Raw genomic sequence first — 17631 nt, 5'->3', positions numbered from 1 at the left:
ATCATCGGAAAATGTACAATAATATTTTAAATAAATGTGGAATTTTTAAAAGTTCAGTTGGGTCAAATATATCGTAATCAACCTTGTCCCATACCATACTATCAGGTATAGGAACTTCTGTAATGTTCACAGATGACAGGTGTGGTTTCAGGATCACATTCACTTTTTGTGCTGCAGCGCTTTCTCGAAGATAAGTTCCATTAATAAGCGTACTAAAAACATTTACTAGGCCTATCCAGAAGAGAAAAAAAGTATTCCTGTAGATACCCAGAGTTCCGCCCAAGGTGCTACTAGGTTCGTCTTTTGAAGAAAGTTCAGAAAATCTATAAATCGCTGTAGATTAGTTTTTTGGGCTGGCGTCATTTCAGGTTTGCTTGGATCTAACGGAAAGGTGTCAAAGTCAATGAAATAGCCAGATATAGTTCGATCAATTTTCGGTAGTTTTGCAGGTTTTGTGGACACTGTAGCTTTCTCTTCTTGGGACATGTTGACGTAGATATCCATGTTTGGTTGAATTGTCTTTCAGTTGAGGTCTCATTTTGAACTTCAGGATCAAGAGGAACGAGTTCCATTGCATTGTTGCTGAATCCTTCATTCCTTGCAGGTGACCCTTCAAACGTGATGAGTCTTTCTGTTTGAACTTCTTGTATAGTTGTGAGAGGAGGGTGTCTGTTACTTTGGAGTCCACGTGGCTTACTACTCAGTATCGGCCACATAGTGTCGTTTGATTAGGTCAAGTGAGACAAATCCTTTCTCGTTTTTACTGGCATGAGGTGGCAGAAGTACTGTTCTTGTTCCTTCAACTGCCAGGACAGGTATAGGCTTTCTGTATGATGGCCCAAATTCTTTTTTGTGTATGATGGCCCAAATTCTTTTTTGTCTGCTATTTTTTATTCGACCAGATTCCGCACTTTAGGAATTCAGACAGGTCTTACCATGACACTTTTTACTTCCTCAGTGGCGTTCTTCTTTATATTGACATTACATTTGGTGCCCTGATTTCGTTCAGGTCCTGCAAAACAGCCAATCGTTTATGTATGTTAAAAGGTTTGTCTTCCGTCACTGCGTCTTCTCAATCAAGATCAGGTACCCACATTTTCGTCCCAAATAGGGCCTAATAAGGAGTGACCCACCCTGTAGAGCTTCTTGGCTGGTTGTTTAATGCCTTCTGGACTCCATACAGGTGTTTTACCCACTTTACACCTGAGCCTAATACTCTAGCTGTTAAAGATTGCTTGAAGTCCTGGTTTTTCCTCCCCACAACCAAATTTCCCTCGGGATGTTACGGCGAGTAGTACCTCAATGCTACACGCAGACTTCCTAGAGCTTAACGTGGGGCCATGGTCAGAATGAAGAGTGACGATTGCGTCCCTATAAAGACTCGCAAATCTTTTATAACAGTTCGAGCATCAGCCGAGCGCTGGGGCCACACCCGTAAGAACCAAGAGGAGGAATCCACTGCAACCATGATATGCTTGTAAGCCTCATCAGATTGTAAGGGGCCGCAGTGGTCCAAATAAACACTTGCAAGTGGTTTGTCTGATATTAGTAATGGTGTCTGCATGAACATGTTACGGTGGGGCCTTTCATCTGCTGACAGATACCGCATTTCAAGACATAGTCTTTAGTCTGCCTTCTTAGCCCTGGCCACCAGTAGTGTTGTTTCAGTAGAGAAACAGTAGCAGAAACTCCTACGTGTGCAGAACCTATACCCTTGTGTGCTGCTAAAATTAATCCTAACCATCAATCCATATTTGGTATTACTCTATCCTCCACTCCTGGAATTTGAGCAAATGGAACATTGTTTGCATCTGACTTGTAGGAGTACTTGAGTGGATATCTTTTTGGTACTGCTATGTTCATGCATGTGGCAATAATTGCAACCGTTACCTCACCGTTTATCCTTGTTTTTGAATGAGTGATTACAGCTACGGAAGCCGTGTATACAGCCCCCATTGCGGCTTCATCAGCCAATGAATTACCTTCAACGTGAACGCCATCACGTTGATGACTCAGCGTATGTATCACGTGAGCCCTTGGTAGTTCGTTTTTCAACTCCACTACCTGTTCCCATAGCGTTTTGTGCTTAATTGTGCCACCTTTTGCAACTTTAAACCCATTCTGTCCCCAGTGATGTAAATATTCATTGTATGACTGTACACAGTAAAAAGAATCGCACATGATTAGTGTGGGGAATTCTCAATATGTATTTATCAGTGTCCGTATAATTGCTTTTAGTTCTGCCAGCTGCGCCATGCAGTCTGTATTGCTGTTTACTCCCAATCGCCGGTTGTGCAGAACCGTCAGTGTAAATAATGTGTTCATACTGATCTAGAGGCATTATTTCATTTGGTAGAGGGTATTCTTGTTCGTATTGCAGAAATGCTTGCGTTTTTAAATTTGGGTCGTACCTGTATTCTACATCTGTTGCAGTGAGAGAATTAGCCTATTGTATCCATCTTGGATGTAAGGCTTTAGGGTTGGGAATGCTTGCCTTTATTGCAGCCTCTAAGGCTGGAAAAGGGGTAATGACTATTATATATTTCCCTTGACCCAGGGCTCTTTCTCTAACTACAGCAGTCTGTACTGCCGATAGAATTTTTTTTGTAGATGCAAAACACATCTCAGCATTTGTGCACAAATGTGATTTGTATGCTATTGGTACTGTCTCACCTTCATTATATATTAGATAGGTGTACCCAGATTGACCCGCAACTATTCGGATCACCAGGTTGCGTACATTCACGTGTGTCTCTGAGTGTTTTGAAGCTATCATGTAAGCTTGTAAGGAACAAAGTATATCTGTGTGTTCCTGTGTCCATTGGCTAACTGAAAAATCAGGTTTTATTAAATCGTAGAAAGGTTTTACTCTTTCTGCGTAATCCCAAATGTATGCTCTGCCAAAATTCAAGCATCCCAAGATTGATTGTAAGTTTTTTAATGGTCTTGGAGGTTGGAGCAGTGGACACTTTTCTAAAAAGTTAGCTGCCAGGCTTTTCCCTTCACTTGAAAACTCATATCCTAGAAAAAGAATGTTAAGGTGGGCTATTTTTGATTTTTTAAAGTTGGATTCATAACCCTCAGAGGCGAATCCTAAAATGATGGTATTCACTCTGTTCAAGTGTTCCTTCAGGTCATCGTCCATTAGATAAATATCATCCACATAGGATAATGCCTCTTCATCCAGATTTTGAAGTAATTCAGTTACTCTGGCTGACAACAACCCCGGGCTGTTCTTATACCCCTGGGGAAGTCCATAAAATTGCCTATGAGACCCTAGTGCTGAAAATGCTGTCAAATATCTGCTCTCAGGTGCTATATTTTGGCAAAAGAATCCATTTGAGATATCTATTGTTGTTTTTTTTTTCCGCACAATGTTATTCATTAATGCGGCACTGTGTGCATTTTGGATTGCAAACATCTTAGTGCAAGTGTTTAAATGTCTGTAATCTAAAACTAAACAATATGAATTGATACTGGAAACAAAGGGTTATTCATTTAAGAGGTGCAAGTTTCAAGCACCCATTGATATTCAAGTTGATCTAAGATCTCCCTGACTTGTTTTTTAGCTTCTTGCTTTATAGGATACTGCCTTTGTGCAGTTATAGTATTGTTTAGTGGAATAATGTGGTGGGTTGAATCTTCATCCCATCCAACATGGTTTTTGTGAAATGCTGGAGCCAGGGCTACCCCCCACTCCCGCGCATATGTATATTTCAAATATTTGGAACGTGATCAGAAAAGGCTAGTAGAATGACCGTTTCTCCCCTAGGGCAATCCATGACAAATGCTGGCGGCCATTATTGTTCAGCTAACAAAATGTCATAGTCAAACATCAGGTTCTCCCAAAAGAGACCTCCAACTGTCCTGCATTTGTCCTCCTCCATTTGGAGTGTTATTTTATATAATTTATGTGGGACACTTACCCTAGTATCAGGTGTTTCCACCGTGATATAATCATTCAAATCTGCTGTCACCAGAAATTCCATCAGGTTCTGGCGAGCTATAGTTACTTCTGTCACACTGTCTAGCATCGTCGGAGCCTATTCCCCGTTCAATAGTCAAGTCCTCAGAATTCTGAGCATGTCTGATCTTTAGACCTGCAACCTTCATCTTTTTGAACTGTGGTTTTGGTTTGGCTTTATCTTCTTTTTTGGAAGTATAGTCTTGAGCGTTCTGCTTGTCTCTGGACTTTGTACTCTCTTTTTGTCTGTCTGACCGTCATTCCCTCTCGGAGTTTTTTGATGAACCCTGAAAGGAACAAGAGGAACGTGTATCAGTATCCTGATCCCTTTCAGGTTTCCTAATATTATCCCTAGTCCTAAGGTTATACCTCCTTTCGGAGGGCTCCTGAGGAAGCGATTTACCTCTGAACTGAGATCTGTTTTCTTTAACATTTTGTTTTTTTGTTATTGTCCCACTTCTTTTGTGAAGAAGTAGGTGTCTACTTGAAAGTCCCCTTCTCTGGACTACCCATCAGTTGTGGTTTGAACGCTTTTCCTCCCAAACTGCCCCTGCCTAACTGTACACATGCCGTTTCAATAATCTTTGGTAGTTCGTGCTCCTGTTGTAAAGGACTGAACTCCCTTGGTACTGGCAGATGGCCACGCCACTGATGCTGCCTACCCTTTGATATTTGCAAATATTATGGCTGATACCTGGGCATAGTTACCTAGTAACTTCATCCCCAAGTGCAGAGCAGGCTCTGCTCAGTACTCATTTTGTATTTGTCTTAATACGTCTGGTATAACTGCTAATGATGGGATACCATGAGTTCTGGATATATGTCAGTGAAAACTGTACCCCACTAGGTACAATAATAGGGTATGGGGCAGATATGACCGCACCTATTCCCTGATTGGGTTAAGGTAATTTAGTTGGGTGCCATGGACCTGAGTCGCAATACCCCTACGTCCCCTATGGATTACTCCACAAAAACAGTTATAAACAAACAACAATCCGGCATTCCATTCAGTAATGCAAATACTATAAAGGACACATTTTTCAGAAAACTAATCAGCAGGTCGTTGTGTGATTTCTTTATTCAAAACTCTTCTTTAAAAATGCCACAAAGTAGCCAACGCATTTAGTCCTTACGGACTTCTTCAGGGCAAATGTATTCTTGTTCAGTCCTTTTTCCAAAATATGAGTAAGATTTTTTCAATTTTTTTCAAACGCACAAAAAGGAGTCGAGATAGCGGTCTATCTATTGAATCCAATGAATTACTCAGTTTCTATCTGATGTCAGATCCCAAAACGCTATAATTGCAAGTTTTACATTTTCTCAAACGTGAAATGCGGCCAGGACGTTTGTAGCCGAGGACCGATATGGCTACTCTCTCAAGCTAAACTAGATTTAAACACCGCACAGACATCGTTGTTGGAGGAAAATGTCAAACTTGCAATTATAGCGCATGCTCACTTAGGCAACCTGGCCCCAATCTCAGAAGAACAGGTTGCAAAAGCCATGATTGAGGTCAAGTCGGGATCCCCACTCGACCCATGCCCTCACTTATCTTTTATCGGCTTACAACAGTCTTAAGTCTGTATGTTACCTACATTTTTAACAAATCCCTGGATTTGGCAGTCTTTCCAGACATCTGGAAAGAAACCATCGTATTTCCATTGCTAAAAAAATCTGGCATGGAGGTCCACAACCAGGCAAACTACCGAAAAATCTCCCAACTCCCCTACTTATCAAAAGTCTTAGAGAGATTGGTAAACAAACACCGAGTTCATTTCTTAGAAACTAATGAGCTCCTGGACCCATCTCAGACTGGCTTCAGAGCTTCAAATAGCACAGAAGTCACACTTCTTGCGGTATTGGACAATATTAGATCCTTGGTGGACCAAGGCAAGGCTGCCTTGATCCTTTTGGACTTGTTGGCAGCATTCGATACTGTATCCCATGACCTTCTATTAAACATACTACATAAAAAGGGGCTTCACTCAAAAGCCCTCCAATGGTTTAGCTCCTTTTTACCTAATAGAACACAGAGAGTCCAAATGGGCCTATTTTCCTCTAACTCGAAAAGCATCAACTATGGCATACCGCAGAGAGCTTCTCTGAGCCCCCTCTCTTTGATACCCATGTCTCTTCTCTGGCCAAGATAGGCTGGAAATGGGGCTTTAACATCTGCTCCTATGCTGATGATGCTCAGCTTTTAATTGCTTTTCAAGAAATGCAAGAGAACACTAGGAATAATCTAATTAATTGTCAGAAACAGAAGCTTGGATGACTGAACACTGCCTGAAACTGACTGCTGAGAAATCTGAGATCCAGCTATTTGGAGCTAACTTAATCTGGGATATTACCTGGTGGCCTCGGACACTTTGAGATGCCCCGGAACCGAAACTGGTCACAAAAAACCTGGGCATCCTCATAGACAACTGACTTACCATGCAAGACCAAGTCAAATCACTGTGCAGTAACAGCTTTGCCATGTTAAAGCTTTTAGGAAGACGTATTCTATGAATCCCTTTGAACTGTCATAAGACCATCACTCAGGCATTAGTTTCCAGTAGGTTTGATTACGTGAATGTGCCCTATGTGGGCATGTCAGACTACCTGTTCTCCCGACTACAGGTGATTCAGAACGCTGCAGCCAAACTTGTCTGTAAAAAAAGAAAGTATAGTTTGCCATCAGAGTGCCTGAAGGAGCTTCACTGGCTGCCTGTGTGCCAGAGAGCCAAGTTTAAACTCATGTGCTATGCACATAAAGTATGGGTGGGGTCAGTGGGAGGGAGGCGGGGTCAATGGGGGGCGGGGCAAGGGTTAAAAAAATCAAACCCGTTCCAAAACATTAGACAATACTGTATTTCAAAAGCAGATGTAACTACACAGAGCACATTTTGATAATAAATTTTTATTAGCAGACAATAGCAATCTTAAGAGGAATTGCATAGCTTCATACACACTTTGACCCCCATTCCATCACATTCTCTCTCTCTCTCAGTCAGTCAGTCAGTCCCCTTCTCTCTCTGTCAGTCAGTCTCTCTCTCTGTCAGTCAGTCTCTATCTCTGTCAGTCAGTCTCTCTTAGTCAGTCACTCTCTCAGTCAGTCATTCTCTCTCTCTCTCTGTCAGTCTCTCTCTGTCAGTCTCTCTCTGTCAGTCAGTCAGTCTCTCTCTCTCTCTCTCTCTCTCTCTCTCTCTCTCTCTTTGTCAGTATCTCTCTCTCCGTCAGTCAGTCTCTCTCTGTCAGTCAGTTTCTCTCTGTCAGTCAGTCTCTCTCTGTCAGTCTCTCTCTGTCAGTCTCAGCCAGTCTCTCTCTGTCAGTCAGTCAGTCTCTGTCAGTCAGTTATTCTGTCTCTCTCAGTCAGTCTCTCTCTTTCTGTCAGTCAGTCTCTCACTGTCAGTCTCAGTCAGTCTCTTGCTCTCTCTCAGTCAGTCAGTCTCTCAGTCAGCCAGTCTCTCTGTCGGTCAGTCTCTCTGTCAGTCAGACAGTCTCTCTCTCTCTGTCAGTCTCTCTCTCAGTCAGTCTCTCACTGTCAGTCTCAGTCAGTAAGTCTTTCTCTCTTTGTCAGACTCTCTCTGTCAGTCATTCTTTCTCTCAGTCAGTCTCTCTCTCAGTCAGTCTCTCTCTGTCAGTCTCAGTCAGTCAGTCTTTGTCAGTCAGTCATTCTCTTGCTCTCTGTCAGTCAGTCTCTCAGTCAGCCAGTCTCTCTGTCAGTCAGACAGTCTCTCTCTCTCTCTCTCTCTCTGTCAGTCTCTCTCTCAGTCAGTCTCTCACTGTCAGTCTCAGTCAGTCAGTCTCTCTCTCAGCAAGTCTCTCTCCTTCAGTCAGTCAGTCTCTGTCAGTCTCTCTCTCTCAGTCCGTCTCTCTCTTTCTGTCAGTCAGTCTCTCGGTCAGTCAGTCTCTGTCTGTGAGGCTCTCTCTGTCCGTCAGGCCGTCTCTCTCTCTCTCTCTCTCTCTCTCTCTCTCTCTCTCTCTCTCTCTCTGTCAGTGTCTTTCTCAGTCAATCAATCTCTCACTGTCAGACTCAGTCAGTCTCTCTCTCTCAGTCAGTCAGTCTCTGTCATTCAGTCTCCCTCAGTCAGTCTCCCTCTTTCTGTCAGTCAGTCATTCTCTGTCATTCAGTCTCCCTCAGTCAGTCTCCCTCTTTCTGTCAGTCAATCTCTCTCTGTCAGTCAGTCACTCTCTATCAGTCAGTTAGTCTCTCTCTCCGTCAGTCTCCCTCTTTCTGTCAGTCAGTCTCTCTCTCAGTCAGTCAGTCACTCTCTATCAGTCAGTCTCTCTCTCTGTCAGTCAGTCAGTCTCTGTCTGAGAGTCTCTGTCAGTCAGACAGTCTCTCTCTCTCTGTCAGTCTCTCTCTCTCAGTCAGTCAGTCTCTAGCAGTCAGTCTCTCTCTCAGTCAGTTTCTCTCTTTCTGTCAGTCAGTCTCCCTCTCTCTGTCAGTAAGTCAGTCAGTCTCTCTCTGTCAATCTTTCTCTGTCAGTCACTCACTCTGTCAGTCTCAGTTAGTCTCTCTAAGTCAGACAGTCTCTGTTAGTCAGTTAGTCTCTCTCTCAGTCAGCCTCTCTCTTTTTCCCTAGTCAGTCTCTCTCTCTCTCTCTGTCAGTCTCTCTCTCAGTCACTAAGTCTCTCGCTCTCTCTCAGTGTCTGTCAGTCAGTCAGTCTCTCTGTCAGTCCAACTCTCTCTGTCAGTCAGTCTCTACCTGTCAGTCAGTCTCTCTTTCTCAGTCTCTCTCTCTCTGTCAGTCAGTCTCTCTCTCAGTCAGTCGCTCCCTACCTCAGTCAGTCTCTCTGTCAGTCAGTCTCTCTCTCAGCATGTCAGTCTCTCTCTCAGCCAGTCTATTTCAGTCAGTCTCGTTCAGCCAGTCTCAGTCAGTCAGTCTCTCTCTCTCTCCTTGTCAGTCTCTCTCACTGTCAGTCAGTCTCTCTCTCTCTCTGCCAGTCTCTATCTCAGTCAGTCTCTCAGTCAGTCAGTATCTCAGTCTCTCAGTCAGTCAGTCAGTCAGTCAGTCTCTCTTCTCTCTCCACTCTCTCCTCTCTCTCCCCACTCTCTCTCAGTCTACTAACTCTCTCTATCCACTTCATTTTTCTTTCTCCACTTTCTCTCTCTTTCTTTCTCTCTGGGGGGCTATGGGTACATTACCTGCATGGTCTGCGGGCCGCCAGGAAAGGCCTGCCGGGCCGCTGGCGGCCCACGGGCCGTACTATGAGTACCACAAACATAGAGCATTACACAAGCTTGGCCCTCGAATTTTACAGGCCAAAATAGAATTTTACACGCCCACACAACAACTGAGGTCTTGAAATCTCGCTCTGGCCAAAACTAAACGTATTAGGAAAACCAGAATAGGAGGTCGATTCTTCTCCAATTTGGCAGCTGTTCGCTTGAACAAACTCCCCCTAAGACCTTCGCCGCATGGACGATTATATGTCATTCAGAAAGAAGCTGAAAACAATACTGTTTCCTATGTTGTAAACAATAATACCTGCAGCTTATACATTGGGTTAGTCTGCCAGGCTATTTGTTCACTATTATTACAGGACAATGTTTTCCAGCGCCGTGATATCCCTCGGGATGATTGATGCGCATAATAAATACAAATACAAAAAATACAAATACAGTTCCATGCCTCAACCTGTGGTACTCATTCCACTTTCTAAAAGCTTATAAGACTAGCAGAAAAAAATGGATGCCAGCGATTAGGTTATGTGCCAGTTTTAGGTTGCTTCAGGGGCTCTAAATCTCAACTGAAAATTTAAACACACTGGAATCCATTGGTGCCTTTGATTCCCTGCTCATATTATTGAGCTTTTTCAGTTAAAATAATCCACAAAGGGCTTTACTGAAGGAGTGTTGAGTCTTTGAGACTGTTTGGCAGGAAGAGGGATTAGTTGCCTCCTGTGGTACCCAGCAGCTGAGTGCCTGTGGACTAGCCATGTTACCCGCTTGTTTTTGTTATTTTACAGTGTATAAATAATATGCTGTATGCTGCCCAAGCCATTTCAGGGATGCCGACTAAGTCTTCAAAGATGTTGAGCAGAGAAGCGTACTAGGCCTGGTCTCTGAATCCTTCGTTGTCCCATGGCAAGGTAAAGCCTTTGTGAAAGCATGTACTACGAGATCATTCCCAGCAAGCACTTGACATCTGCATCCCACATAAACACTTGGGCATATCTCTCCCAGACAGCGTTGCAGTATTCAAGAAAATGCACCACACTGGCCAATTCTGGATATTGTCTGTTTTGTTTGATAATGAAGTGGGTGGTATGCCTGTCTATCAGCTCCCCCCCAAACTTCTGCCAAGAGCCTGGTCACATTCTATTTAAAGCTGTACTCTTGTTGCCCATCATCCAATATATATGAATGATTACATGTGGGCATCTTTAGAGTGCCTAATGCCTTTTGAAGCTGATTACCAAAGGTCACATCCTCTAATCCAGCAGCACCATCCGCGCGCCACATGGGGTTTCACAGAACACGGTCATCAAAACAATTGTGTCTAACTATTTCTAAACTAAATCATTCACAATACAAAACATATAGAACATTAAATATGTGTATGCATGATCCTTACTTTTTCAGAAGATCAATTCAATTTAGTAGATGTTCCTTGGTCAGTTTAAAAAACGTTTTCAACACGTCCTCTTTTTTATATTTAACTACTAAACACACTAAAAGGTGCTACCACCCTTATGTCAGTTTATAGACAATAATAAAAAGGTTTATTTTCTTATAACTTTAACTGTTACCTTTTCTAGCCATCATTTCACCAAAGTATAATTTTCGTTCATTCGTAATTAGACAGTTGAATATGATAAAGCCTGTGGGGCGGATTTATAAGCCCCTTGCGCCGCCGTTGCTTCACTTCTATGATGCAGCGACAACGTAAACCATGCACCACGTTGCGCCCTTTTTACTACGTTTGACGCATCTAGGGAGATGCGTCATGTTGTAAAGCCCTGTTTCATGTAGGCGTTCCGGCACGGGGGGGGGGGTGTTCCATTGCAGGAACGACTCGGAAAAGTGCCTGAGTGAAATCTACAAGATTTCACTCAGTCACTTTTCCGACGCTGCTGCGTCAAAACCTTGCTTGAAGCAGGCTTAAGGCTTGACGCACCATGTTGTACATAGACAGGGTTGGAATAGTGCTGGAGTTACGTCGCGTCCGTGAAACAACTTGAGCACTGCGCCAACCTTATGCCGGCAGACGACACGCATCTGTTTATCCTTGCGCCAGGATGCACCGCATTGTAAATACAGTGCATCTGTGGTTACGCAAGGGTAAACTTGCGTCACGCATCTTTCCTGGTGCATCCCTGATGATTTGCAGGGATGCGCCAGGAAACCTAAATCTGCCCCTAAGTATCCAGCTTGCAAAATGCACAATAGCACAATATCAAAAGGCACTTTGTGAGAATATTATTAAGTACCTCAATCAAAGATATTTACAATTAGACTCACCCTCAAAGCATGTCTTTGTGCCTCAGTTAATATACCTGGCATAAAAGTGCTGACCTGAAGGATATGTGAATACATTAGGATGAATGATAGATAATTTGGAATCCCATTGCCATTGCTGAACTGTGTTGCATTCCGTAAGTCTGATTGGATGCTTTTGCCTTCTCACCTGCAGGCTGCTGAGTAGAGAATCGCCCAGTGGTAAGACCAAGGCTGTTGTGAGAGGTATCCATCTCAGAGGAGAGCAGAAGGAATTTCTAGAGGTAAAGAAGTTTATGATCCTCTTTCTTCTGCTACCCTGGTTTTTCCACCGAACTGAAGTTCATTAGTTAGTGCACAATTTGGGCAAAATGAGAGCTACAAAAATGGCACTTCTTTGCAGTAACATATCTAACATGGACTGGTGTCATTAAACACAGAGGGCAGAATTGCATAGATTGCACCGGTTACATGCGTTGCACACCAATGCCGATGTAGTTGTGCAATATCATTTATAGTGCCCCTTTTTTACAAAACACCCCGTTGCAAAATTACATTTTAACACTGGCCAACAATGGCCGAGGTTACTTTGCCCACTATGGGGATGGGCACTTCTGCACCGTAGTTATGTGTTTTTTTAGTGATGTATGTAAATTAATGGAAAAACGAAAACTGAAAAACCACATTGATGGTAACCCAAATTTTGGAAAACCAGTTTTAAGGTAAGGCAATTTTACGGAAATACAAATACATTTAAAGTGAAAATAAACATTTTATGGAAAGATCATTTTAAGGAAAAATCCAAAATTACATTATGTTTCAGTGGAGTTTGGGGGTAGTAAGGGTGTTTTGGGGTTCACGGATTGCTGATGTGTAGGGGTTATGAGTTTTTAGGGTTCACGGATGGGTGGAGTTTAGGACTGGTGGGGTTTTTTAAGGTTCAGTTATGGGTGGAGTTTAGGGGCAGTGAAGGGTTTTTGGGGTCTAGGAATGGGTGGATTTTAGGGGTGGTGAGTGGATTTAGGGGGTCAGGAATTGGTGGAGTTTATGGACAGGAGGAGTTTTAGGGTTCAGGAATGGGTGGAGTTTAGATTGTGAGAGTTTTTAAGGGTTTGAGGATGGGTGGAGTTTAGATGTAGAAAGGGTTATTAGGGTTCGGAATGGTTGGAGTTTAGGGGTGGTGAGCTGTTAACAGTCAAGGATGGTGGTGTTTTAAACAAAATATTTATAATTTTCAAAACAAACATAATGCAGTACAAGTTCTCATATGGCATACAAGATATGTAAATGTGGTCCATATCATAAATTTACATCAACCATGAGGATGGGTGGTGTTTAGCGATGGTGCAGGTTTTTTAGGGGTTAGGGATGGCTGGGCTATTGCTGTAGAAAGGGAGTCTTTAGGTTTCATGAATTGCTGGAGTTTAGGGGTAGTGAGGGGGTTTGGTTTCGGGGATGGGTAGTCTTTATGGGTAGAAAGGGCATTTATGGGTAGTAAGGTAGTTTAAGTGTGGTGATGGGATTTTAGGGTTCAGGTATTTGTTGAAGTTTAGAAGTAGGAACGGCCTTTATGGTTCAGGGACAGGCAAGGTTTAAGGGGCTGGGATGGGTGTAGTTTAGCCTTGTCGAAGCATTTTTAGGGGCAGGGATAGATGGTGTTTAGAGCTTGTGAGGCGTTGGGGCTGGATGATGTTTAGTGTCGGCAAGGGCTCGGGGAATTAAAAAAGCATTCAATGTAATAGCTTGGTTGTGTGAAACATATAAATCCGAAAGAATGTTCCTTTAGGTAAAGCAATTAAATAAATACCTTAGACAAAAATGTTTCAAAAGCAAGACCTGGAACCTTTGCAACCATACCTTGAAACCTAAGCTTGCAAAAGCCAATTTCGATATTCGTCCTGCAAATTTCCATCAAACAGTTTATGTGAAACGGTTTCTCTGTGATAGTATTCCATAAAATTGTTTTTACATGAAATCGCCTACAACTGGTGTTTAGTCTTCCTTCGTGCGGGAGGGCACAGAAGTAATAAATGAAATAGGTTGCAGCTTGTGCTCAATCAATGTCCAGATTTACTGTATGTGTCCGATGCATTGCCAGGGAATCCAAGGCATGAATAAAGGTCAAAAGCAAGGACTAAAGACTGCTGATGAGGCAGTGTGAGAAGTTGGCCTGATATATGATGTCTCCAATTCTGGGGGCACCTTGTATCAGTCCAAACAATCCCTTATGGTGTTGGTTGTAAGTCAACCTTATAGACAAGCTATCCTAATGGTAGCATGGACTAAGCAGCCTTAAAGGCTTAACTCAAGAGGGCATGTGATGCCAGCTGTTTTACCAATCACAATCCTGTAATATCAAATGAAAGGACACCACACAAGTTATATATTATAAAAATATATGTATTTATTACTAGAATAATCCTCTGTACTCTTTATGAGTGCATAGGCACAAGCGTTTAAACAAAAGCACAGTTAAACATATAAAAGTTGCACAATTATGGATGAGGCCGGGGGGCCACGCAAACCATATATTAAAAAAGTGGTATAAGTATCACTAATCGAACAGTGGTCAGGCCTAGGGCCTGGGGAATCACTGGGACCAATCGGGACTAGCAATGCTGAAGTCGGGAAAAGCCCGCGGGAATCGGGTGCAGCGCTGAAAGCACACACATGCACCAATGCAAAGTCAATGGTGCGTAAAAGTTACAAAGTTACTGTTGAAGGAGTCTTCCGACTGGACTAGAGTTACCAAACTTTAGACTTAGACACTAGAGGTGTATACCAATGCAGGAGTACTGGCGTTCACGAGTTACCTCACCCACAGGAAGTGGGTGCATAGGTGCCAAAGTGTGTCGGGTTTCGTCACGCAGTCTGATGGTGCCTGGAGATGATGATGCTGCAGGCGTCCTGAAGAGAAGAGACCGGTTGGATTCAAGGGTGGATCGAAGCTGAAGGGTACCTGAAAGCAGAGGGGACAGAGTCTGGGTCACTCAGCAGTGTCCAGGGTGGAACCAGGAAGGAACCAGGCAATGTCGGGCGCAATCAGGTGGTTGTCGAGAAGCTTGTCTCCGCTGCCAAGTGGACTTTGGGGCACCGAGGATGTCCAGGAGTGGACCACGAGCTGTCCCACGAAGGCTCTCGCTGTTGGCGGTGTCGGATTCCGGATTGGAGCAATCAAACCTTGGCAAGCGCAACCCACGCAGGATTCGAAGATCGCTTCTTACTCGGACCAGCAAGGTCAGAGCAGGTGCTCCTTTTCAGGGGAGCAAGGGCCAGTCCAGAGCAACCGGACTGGCAGAGCAAATTCAAAGGTTCGTCGGTACTGGGGCCGCTAGCCAACGTGCAAGCGACCGGACCAACGCGTTGGGAAGCAAAATGCAGAAGGGCCCCACGCAGCACTCGGAGAGTGTGGAGGGGTAGCTTTGGTGCAAAAGCTGCTCAGGGCTGGGGCTTCTCAAACCCCAATGCACAGCATCGAGGGAGCCTCCGGAGCTGCACAGTCAGCACTTTGTGGTTTTTCCAAGATGGCCGGCCCCACGCTTCAGGTCGCCTCCACGGGTCTCAGATTCGCTGGGACTGTGGATCGGGCTGTTGGAAGGCAGGATAGCTGGGTCTTGTTGATCTCTGTTGCTCGAGTTCCGTCAGGAACTGCAACAAAGCAAACGGTGAGGCGCTGGATGGTGCCTGTTTGCACAGGGTGGTCACTCCTTGACCACAAGGGAGATTCTTCAGTCTTCTACGTCGAGTAGGATGTCGAAGGGTCCAGGGTTTCGTTTCATAAGTTTCAGTCAGGATAATCTGATGTGCGCTGGCACTGCTCCCACATTTATTCAAAACTAGTGGGCTGGATTACCTGCTAGGTCCCTCCTATGGGTGGGACCCAGGAAGGGGGTGGTTAAACCCCTTTCCCTTTGTCCAGGGTCGCGCTGGGACTGGGGCTGGAGTGCCCCAGAGCCAGTTTGACCGGATTATGCAAGGGGAAGCCTTGTGCGCCCCTGGCAGTGTCTAGTTTCATTTAACCCACCCTGCCCCAATACACTATCTCCTGTCTGGGGAGGTGTAGCACCTCCCTGCGACAGGAAACCCTTTGTCCAGGCCTCCTCTGCCAAGTTTCGGTCAGCAGCAGGAGGTCAGGCTCGTGTCGGTGGCAGCAGCATCCATTTTGTGATGCTGAGGCTCTGGTTAGAATGAACTGCGTTTTAGTAAAGTAACATGTCTTCTCCCTCTAGAAGGGTGGAATGCTACCTCCGTCGCCAGGACTGGCGAGGGGGTAGTATTCCAAATCGTATGACACCTTACACGACATGTTTTGATAAAGCCAAACCAAAGTTAGCACATAACCGCAATGGATTATAATGCACTTAAGAGTATATGGTATGGCAATATCCCGGAACAGCTAAGGGAGTTGGTCCCGACAGCTGCAGACAGGCTCAGCTCATGCTAGAGCACCATCTCACATAAAACCAAGCACTCTGCCTCCAGGATTGTTAAGGCCTGCCATAGGAGTGACTTATCTATACTACTATTATAAAGAGAGAACACACACCTTTGAGCCAGGTAAACTCGGGAACCACAGCGCCAATCCACACACCCAATACATTGTAGAAATTGTCAGGCAGATGGACATAGGCGATAAAAAATAAAAAATAAACGTAAATTTAAAAATATGACTTTTAAAAAAAAGTAGTGCCCTGAAAGTAGCGCCGGCCGCGACGCTGTGCTGGCCGTGACGTAGCGCTGGCCGTGACGTGCATGATGACAAGCGGTGGACATGGAGCGGCGGTGAAGTGAGGAGCGCAGGGAGAAGCGGCGGCTCAGGTGCGTCATGACGAGCGGCGGACATGGAGCTGCGGTGAAGTGAGGAGCGCGGGAAAGAAGTGGCAGCTCAGGTTAGGTAAATGCACATTGGAGTCAGGGCGGGAGGGGGTCGGAGCGGGTGTGCACAGAGGGACGGGCGGGAGGAGTCGGGGCGGGAGGGGGTCGGAGCGGGTGTGCACAGAGGGACGGGCACGCAAGCATCAAATGCTGCCCCCAGCCCCTTTCTGCCCCAGCCAACGCTGGGGCGGGCTGCCAGTAGGTATATATGTGTCCAGATATAGGTTTAGATATAGGTATACTATATCTAAGCAAGGGGTGATTACACCACTTTTCCCCAGCTGAGTGATCAGCCAGTTGTGTCAACTTAAGGTCCAGCCAGGGGTGGCAAAAGATATGCTGCAGCCCCTTTGAGGCCTTGGATGCACCTATGCCCTGGGCACCTATAGTGCACTGTACAGGGGCTGATAAGGTGTCCAGTACCAGATTGGTTATGCCCCTAGGGTGCATGGAGACCATTTTACACAGAGAGCAGATAGCCTGGGACCCCGATTAGCAGGATCCCAGGCCAACTAAGTCGAAAACCAGCTAAACACTAGGCAAAAAATCTGGGGTAACCATAGTCAGGTATCCACCCTCCTACATAACAACCCCCCCCCCAAACGAAAGGAGATAAGGCTATCCTTGACCAGGTAAGCCTATATTACCTGAGTGGCCATATAAGGAGGAACCTGCACTGGCATGGTTACACCCTGTGTCATGGTCCACCAAGTAATCCCTCACCCTAGGGGTATCAGAGGGTCTCCACCATGGGGAATTACTTTTTTTTTTTAAGTTCAAAGAGAGTTTATTAAGCAAGAAGAGGTGTCAATACAATATACACATGTGGTACAAAAAAGAAGCAAAAACAATCTAAGAAAACAATGCATGAATAGCAAAAGGCATACTGGTGACGAAGGCAGAATGAGGTTACACAATAAAGGATAAAATGGGTACAGTAGTAAAAACTATTTAGACAGAAAAATACTTAGGAACAGTAAGGTCAATCAAGGAGGTTTGGAAACTTCTTGTTGAATGGGTAATAAATGAGATGAATTCTTAGCACAGGTATCAAGGAACAATGTTATAGGAAGCCATAAATTGGTGCGTTTCATTGCCATATTGAGGGGAAAAACAAAGGCAGTATCTAACCTATGATTATGACAAACATTATACCACCATGCATTAAATGAGATATTCGCAAAATTCTTCCAGTTAACATTAATTTGTTGGAATGCAACTGCTATCAGTAAATCAATGATTCGTACATCAAAATTGACGTGATCCCAACAGGGAGAGAGACTACCTAAGAAAATGTGAATAAAAGAAAAAGGGATTTGAGTGTGAAAAATATCATTAATTTGGGTCCAAATTTGCCTCCAGA

General features: G+C 44.4%; 1 protein-coding gene across 2 annotated transcripts in view; it reads left to right on the top strand.

The window, feature by feature from the left end:
* The window catches only part of LOC147692561 (acylamino-acid-releasing enzyme-like), a 520252-nt gene that overhangs the window by 132633 nt on the left and 369988 nt on the right, over nt 1-17631 (top strand). For both annotated transcript variants that reach the window (XM_086938779.1, XM_086938780.1), the window contains exon 4: nt 11590-11677. In XM_086938779.1, coding sequence (XP_086794905.1) covers nt 11590-11677 — 88 coding nt within the window. The remainder of the gene's footprint in view (nt 1-11589; nt 11678-17631) is intronic.

Source organism: Lissotriton vulgaris, chromosome 9 (assembly GCF_964263255.1).
Source record: "Lissotriton vulgaris chromosome 9, aLisVul1.2, whole genome shotgun sequence".
Lineage (NCBI taxonomy): Eukaryota > Metazoa > Chordata > Amphibia > Caudata > Salamandridae > Lissotriton > Lissotriton vulgaris.
The sequence above is the reverse complement of the archived record's forward strand: the minus strand, read 5'-3'. Positions and strand labels throughout refer to the sequence as shown.